The sequence below is a fragment of the Manis javanica genome, chromosome 11 (genome assembly GCF_040802235.1).
Source record: "Manis javanica isolate MJ-LG chromosome 11, MJ_LKY, whole genome shotgun sequence".
In the NCBI taxonomy this organism is placed as follows: Eukaryota; Metazoa; Chordata; class Mammalia; order Pholidota; family Manidae; genus Manis; species Manis javanica.
Window position 1 is genome coordinate 17981853 of NC_133166.1, and position 8150 is coordinate 17990002.

Sequence of the window (8150 nt, forward strand, 5' to 3'; positions counted from 1 at the left end):
TGACTTTGTATATACTCATGTAACCATCACCCAGATCAAGATATCAAACATTCTGTTTTTTTCTCCTTTCACCTATTTAAGCTTCCTCCCTACCCTGCCCCTATGGCATCCACTTGTCTGTTCTCTGTGTCTATGAATCTGTTTCTGTTTTGCTTCTTTTTTTTTTAGATTCCACATGTAAGTGAAATCATAAGATTTTTTTTTTCTGTCTCATTTACTTCATTTAGTATAGTACCCTGTAGGTCCATGCATGTCACAAATGGCAACATTTTATTCTTTTTTATGGCTGAGTAATATTCTATCATGTATATGTAGCACATCCTTTTTATCCATTTGTCTATCGGACATTTAAGCTGCTTCCATATTTTGGCTGTTGTAAAATAACGCTGTGACAAACATAGGAGTGCATATATCTTTTCAAATTATTGACTCTTTTCTTCTGGTAAATTCCCATAAGTGGAATTGTTGGGTTGTTATGGTATTTCTATTTTTAGTTTTTTTGAGAAACCTCCATACTGCTTTTCATAGTACCTGCACAGTTTGTAATCTCTCAGCAGTGTATGAGGGTCCCTTTTTTGCTGCATCCTCACCACACTTGTTATTTCTTGTTGATTTTAGCAACTCTGGTGTGAGGCACTCTTGTTGCCATTTAAATGCTGTTTACTAGTGGCATTTCAGTTCTTCATGTGCTTTTTTTTTTTTAATAAGGTGTCGTTGATGAAGGTTTCACATTCCTGTGCTTTTCTATGTAAGAGGTATTCATTGAGCTATTGTGCCAGGTACAGAAAATACAGCAGTGCTCAAGAGAGATGAGATTACTGTCTGTATCAGTGAAAATTTAACTGAGGCAGTTACAGTACATTGTGATAAAGCATTGAGATATAGGGGAAGCTTGAGAAGTTGTGGAATCAGAGGTTGGACCTTTCATAGCTAGCCTGGATTCAAGCTTAATGGAGTATGTGACATCTAAGCCAAGGTCTGAAAGAAGAATAAAAGTGACGTGGGTAAAGGAGGATTCCATACAGACGGGGAAGCGGCAGGTTACGCCGTCATCAATGTGCAAAGGTTCAAGAGACCATTCAGCTTTGGGGAACTGAAAGCAGTTTATTATGTCTGGGACTATTTTAAAGAGTGTGAAGAGTAGTTATCATAGCAACAGATAAAGGTGGAATAATGAACTGTATTGTATCTTAAAGGAAATTGAAAACTTAATGAATTTCAGCTTCATGCTTAGGTCAGTGGGAAGTCATTGAAGAATTTTAGTTTGATTAATGTTTCAGAAGATGACTCTGGCTATGATACGGAAAATTAATTGCAGATGGAAATACTGAAGGAAAGAAAAGAAACCCTGTTAAGTAACTTACATTTAAGTTAGATGATAAATAGTGGCTAAATTAGGTAGTGGCAGTGAATGTCGAAAGACTTAACAGATTGAGAGTTACTTAAGAGAGAAAAGCAACAGATGTTAGACTTGTGGTAAGGTTTTCTGGACTGTGTAGGTTTTAGCAAGACTGGAAAGAAGTATTTTCTGTGAAAAGATGATGAGTTAATTTTTGATATATGTTACATTTGTATCCCCTGTTGGATGTCCAGGTGGTGGGGTGCCAAGGGACCACAGGCGGAAGCCAGTGTGTAGTGGGCTAAAGAATTGGTGGGTGAATGGGAGGTGAGGAAGTAGAGAAAGCAGCTGGCTGGATACAGCTCTTCCAGAGGGCTTTTTTTGTTTGTTTCCCTGTTCTGTTTTTTTTTTTAATGAGATGAGGAAAATGGAGATAAGCAAGAACCTTGCTCTACTTACTTTGTCTTTTCTCCTGAATTATGTTGTAAGCTTTGTGAGTGTAGGACTTCTTACTTAAAAAAAAAAAAAAAGTTGCACAATAAATATCTAACAGTCCTGTGAAAAGTGAACGATTGATTGAGACTTACTGCAATTGAAAGTTTCTACCTAGTGTCTGTTCAGTGTTGAGGTTGAGAATTTATAAAATGTTAAATGTATAGATTAATTTTAACTAGGCCTGAATCCATAGGTAGCATTTTTCTTTCTGTTCTTGATAATTTTCAAAAGAAAAATAAATAGCAACTCTTACCAGCAGAGGGAACTAGCTTCCTTCTGGTCCAAATAGACTTGGCATCTGCCTATCAGAAATGCTCAGTAGACTTGGCTCAACGGTTAATTTTTTTCTTCAGATGGGATGGAGGTAGATACTACACCAACAGTTGCTGGACAGTTTGAGGATGCAGATGTTGATCACTGAAAGTAACTTACTCTGCTTGGGGGTGAGTAGTTTATTTTCTTTCACGACTGAACATGAAAATCCTGTGGAATAATTTTTTTTATAATTAAGAAGAATTCTGTGAAATTAGTTTGAAAAAATGTTAGTTACCTATTTCTGAGATTGCTGAGATAATTTTGAATCTAAGAAATTAGGATGTGCAGACATACCAATGTTGAGGTTAACATTCCCTGAGCACTTATTATATAGTATGCCAAGTACTGTGCTAGGCATAGAGAGCACATGGAAGAATAAGACACATCATCTTCAGTGAAGTCATTAGAACATTAGCCCCGACTTCAGAAAATGGAGCCCTCCCTGGTTGGCTCAGGTAGGTGTCTCAGCTCAGCCTGAGATCATGTCCTGCTCTGCTTAAGTCACCTTTTGCCACTTGCAATAGTTGAAGCCTTAACATGTTCATCAAAAAGCACAAAGCAGAGATTTGCTGCAACTCACTGCTACTTAGCTGAGGGCGGAAGTCAAAGTAATTCCAAACTGAGTTTAAGCCTTTAATTGTGATCTTGTATTGGTTTCTCTCCTTCTGAAAATAATGGAGAACCACTGTCCTGAGAACCTCAGGATTCAAGGCTGATTTGCCAAACTATATCAAGTCCATGTACAGTTGTCCAAAGCTATTATCATTTCCCAAGTTGCTTCATACCTTTTTTTGACTAACATAAGAGCTCATTGCCAGTTTTCTCTCTTTTATCACATTCTCGTGAGCTTTGCCTGAATTTTGTCCCTATTTATTTGCTGCATGTTACTCTGAGAAATAAGCTGCCCTTTGCTAACCTGAGTGTTTCAGCTGTGTGTTACATAATAACTGAAGGTCATGTAGCTAGTTCTTATCCTACAGAGCTAGGACTAGTGATCCTATTAGCCCTTCCTTTATAAGCTATAAGATTTTCATTGTTAAAATTGTTGTCCCTCTTTCCCCTCTACAGTGTTCTTCTACTTCTGACTTAGCAACATTTTCTTAAGTATGTCTTGACTTCTCTCATATCCAGGTCATTTATTAAAGCTTTAGTAATAGCATGACAAGATTTACATATTTTGGCTTAAGTCTTGTACTGTTGTCAGTCATCCAGTTAGGTTGTGAGGTCCTTCTTATTCCAGGCTTCATTTGCTTTCCAAATTATTGTCGTAAGACTGTAACAGTGGTTCTTATACTAACCATAAATTGTGATAATGGGGCTCTGTTATCCTCTTAGGTGTTGCCAGTGCAACTATCAGAAAATAGTCTCTTAGAGTTCTGGGATTTATGTCTCTTTCTCTAAATACTTAATTTTTATTTCCATATTTATTTCTGTTATTGGTAATCATACAGTCTAAAATCAGCAGTGTCTTCTCTGCAGTTAGCTAAAATTAGGTGGTGTTATTGCCAGAGCTCTGTCAACTTTAATTTTCAGATCTCACAGTTCCACATGTCAGTACTTCACTATTCTATTTCATGGGAAATTTTAACTTTAATTAAAACTGGACAACAGATTTCTCACCAGCCACTTCTATTAATAAGGATTTTGAGAAATTTTGTTTGTCATTAATGGTTACACAAATGGGATTTTACTACAATTTCCTAGCAAGAATTCTAAGGATTCTTTGTAATGTAATTTTATGGTGAAATAACCATCAACTAGCCAGAAACTTTCTCATGAGCTGAGTTCGTTTTCTATTTATTTTATGCTGCTGGAGCAGAGATACTTTATTCATAAAGCTTATGCAATTTCTTCATCTGGATAATTGACCTGAATTCTAAATGATGTCTGTACATTTTAATCATTTAAAATTGTATTTGCCTTTGAGAAATGAACAAGGAATAATTAGAGTGTTTATGCAACCATTAAAAATTTCAAGATAATGGAACTAGGACCTATCAATGCTTGAGACAGGGTAAAGAGGAAGGCACATGAAGGTATTGGCTCTGTGCCTTTGGACAAGCAAATAACTTGTCTAATCCTTTGTTTCCTCATCTGAAAAAGCAGAATGATGACAACTCCTAGACAGGATTGTAGCAAAGACTGAGATACAATATACCTAACTCCCCTGGCACTCTTGACTAGGTATTCAATAAATAATAGCTATAATTATCATAAACGCTGTAAACCTTTTGTTTTTCAGATTCTGCTCATAGCTGTAGGAGAGAACTTGGTACCTCTTCCACTGTGGCGTGGGTGTTATTGAAAGTCTTTTTCCTTCTCCAAAAACTTAACTGAACCAGTTCTTTCTCAAGAGACTATACTGAGACAAGCTGTCACCAGCAGAAGAAACTATGACCTTTATAACAAAGGTGAATTAACTTAACCAAGAGGGTATTTGTAGTTTACCCAAACTGTCTAGGTACCCTCTGAGTAGGCCTATGATTTCTGCCTTGGCTATATGCATCTTCTGTAACCTAGCAGGCTTACCTGGTGAAAATACACAGGTACATGAAGGTGTAGGTAGACTGGAAGAAGAGAAAGAAAGGGGCTGAGTCTAAGATATACCCCTTTTGGGCCTAAGGATACCCTTACTACTTAAAAAGAGATGTCAGAAAAATCCTGTCCTCTGTTCATTCTCTAGTGATAAGGGTCTTTTTACTAATTTGGGATCCAGGTTAATTCATTCAGGCATTTATAGGGAGCCTCTTCAGAAACACCCTTGCTAATACACTAGTAGTAGTGCTTTCTGACCAACGTTTGCACCTTTCACCATGTTTCATCAGTCTATTCCGTTAGAACCTCTTAGGTTCTATCCTTTATTCTAACCTCTTAGGTCAGTTTCTATAACAGAACAAGTGAAATTGGGACTCCAGATGATAATTGTTTTGTCTTTGTAATAGCTTAACAAATAAATCTAGGTTTTCTATATGATTGTGCTCTCATTCTTGACTAAAACTATCAATGAGAAATGTTTTGTAAAAAATAATTGTGGCAAAAAAGGATCTTGGTCTTATTTTTGTACAACTTTTGTTGAGAACATGAACATGAAATGAATATGAAAATACATAGTTACAGCTCTGGCAGGTAATTTAGCAGGGCAAGGATTTAACAGATTTCAGTGGATTTATGCATCTACTTGGATCAGGAGTAATTTCTTACTCTCAGTTTTCAGTTTTCAGTTTAATTATAAGGCTGATTTGTATTTACAAATCTTATACTTACTCTCAGTTTTCAGTTTTTATAAAGCTGATTTATATTTACAGATTTACACTTGGGTTTTTTAATACCATTGAATAGCCTTAAAAATAAGGTCAGGAAAGCTATTCAGAATCACTAGGCTGATTAGTGATTAAACTTTAAGCCCAGTCAGTGTACTTTTCAGTACTTTCACTCGGTTTCCCATATCCTGCAAAAACTGAAAAAAACTAATTTTCCTTTTTCTGACTAGACTCTCAGAAATACTTGTTACAGAAGGCAAGTAAAGGGGCCACACGGGAATGGGAACTGAAATTTTGTGAGACCTTCTCTTTCCTGGGTTCTTTATATACATTATGCATATAACCTTAACTACCTTATGAGGAAAATAGATGCTTTTGTTATCCCACTTCAGAAACGAGGAAACTGAGTTAGAGAGGTCAACTAACACTTAAGGTCATATAGATAATGAACTGAGACTTTTAAGCCTAACGTTCTAAAAATATCATACAGGCTTACCAAATCTACGAGCAGCTGAAAGGAAGCAAATTCTGTCTACTACAGGGTTTTCAGTGTTAAAATTTCAATGGACAGCACAGGAGGTTCCTAAATTTCTTTGCTACCAATCATAGCAGCACTCATAATTCTATCCTAGACATTTACCCATATTTAGTAAGCAGGGTATTCCCATAGGCTGATCTTAGAAATCCTATTTAAGTTCCTTTTTAAAATCATGCTTACAACCTTGTAATCATGACTTTAAATGAAGGATAAAGTGCTCTGAAAAATTATCAGCAAAATATCCAGGAGATTGTCTGCCCTTGTTTCTCGTAGGCACTATCATGGTCAGCCTGGTATGATGGATAATGCAGTCAGCTAAGATGCAGGACACCAGGCATTTAGTTCTTGGCAAACAAGATATTTAATCTCTCTGGATTTATTTCCTCATAGGTAAAATGAGAGGACTAGACTAAATGACCTTGAAAGAGTCAACTGTAACATTTTGTAATACTAATCAGTTGTGCCCAGAGCTTTGAGAAACTAGGAGAAGGTGAGAATGATCAGGCTGGTCATACTTTTTAAAAATGAAAGTCATAATGATCAGCAAGTCAACATTTCTTGATTCTGTTTGAGCTTAATTTTGGGTTGCTGGAACTGTTTTGCTTCCTGTTTCTTGATGTAGAGAAAATTTAAGAAAAGACAGACATCCTCCCCACACACACTTAATATGAGCCATATCCCTAAAAGCTAAGGTTAGTGGTCATCTATTCTAGATTCTGCTGTTTAAAAAAAAATGTTTTTATTAAAATATGACCACAGTGGTTTTCCTCCTCCCTTATATCAGTTTGTCATATATTTGTACTTTTCAGATGAAGTTGTTTAAATCTGTAGATTATATATTTTGAGGTCTTGTTAAGATGCCAGTATTGGTAAAGATGAGAGATTATGCATACAGTCCTTCACTTTGAGAGGACAAGTGTGTGATTATTCATTGTTCAGAGAGATACTAGAATTTTTTCTGCAGGATTTCAGAAAGTGTTACTTCCATATAGTTAATTCTCATATAAATTCTGTTATAAAAATATTTCTGGAATGGATGAATCTACATCTGGTACCCATCTTCTGTGGCTAATATATAGTAATTCTAAGTAAATCCCTAATGAGGATTCTAATAGAAATATTGCCATCCCTTGAGAAAGGAGCTGAAACATATTTTCATTAGCATCTGTCTATTCCTATGTACATAAAGAAAACCAGTATCTAATGGGGCTTGATCATTTCAGATGAGGAATCAGAAAACTTTTGGGAAAACATAAATTCTTGTTTTTAACATATTTTTGTTCTTCACATAATTTTAAGAAGACAAAATCAACATCTGTAACCTGGGGATAGAGCTAAGTAAAAGAGTATACAGGTGAATTCTTAGGATTTTTTTCCCTTTGGATTATTTTGATGATTACATGAATCACTAACACACTTAGAACAACAGTACTTGGAAAATGGCCCAATAAATGTTAATTATCACCAGCAGTAGTAATTCTTTTCATAACAAAGAAGCTATGAATATGATGTTAACTTACCTCTTAGGAATAATACATCTGAGAAGTCCAAAATTTAAAAACCACTGAGCAGTTAATATACATGTGATGAAATCTATGCATTTTTCTCATAGGACCTTCAGGCCTTCTCTGCAAGTTTCTACTCCTGCCCTACAAACAGGACCAATGTACGTGAGCATCTAGTTTCTAGGCATGTAACAGCTTAGAAAAGGAGAAAGTGATAGTTTCATCAGGCATATCAATAGTAGCAGTCAATAGCTGACAGAATTATGAAGAAAAGTAAATACATACTACCCCAAAATAAAGCAGTCTGTTTTTATAGTGTATAGTGCAAATATGAGGATAGTACGCAAATTATGTTAATAAAATTCCCACTAAAATTAGCCCAAATTCTGGTTGTAAATAAATTCAAATTGGCCTAATTTAAGCAGAAAAAATGTATTAGAAGGCTATCTGGTAGCTCACAAGATGGTCAGGAAAGCTGAAATAAACCAGGCTCATAAAAAGATTAGAACTAGGGGTGGATTACATAAAATGTTTGGATTCTTCTGTTGCTTTTGGACTAATTTCTCAATTGCCCCCACACCTCTGGGTTACCACAAAGTCCTGGTTGGCACTGTGTGTGTTGCCAAGGACAGAAGACTAGTATCTGACCCCTTCTGTTTCTGTAGTGGGAGGGCACTGCCCCTGCAAGGTTCTGGCAG

At 36.0% G+C, this 8150-nt stretch overlaps 1 protein-coding gene across 1 annotated transcript in view; it reads left to right on the plus strand.

Annotated features, from left to right (window-relative positions):
• Positions 1-5122, plus strand: part of CLNS1A (chloride nucleotide-sensitive channel 1A) — a 39665-nt gene extending 34543 nt beyond the window's left edge. The window contains exons 6-7 of the mRNA XM_037010608.2: positions 2188-2277; positions 4392-5122. Of these exons, the coding sequence (XP_036866503.1) occupies positions 2188-2255 (68 nt within the window). The 3' untranslated portion in view covers positions 2256-2277; positions 4392-5122. The remainder of the gene's footprint in view (positions 1-2187; positions 2278-4391) is intronic.
• Positions 5123-8150: the final 3028 nt, after the last annotated feature.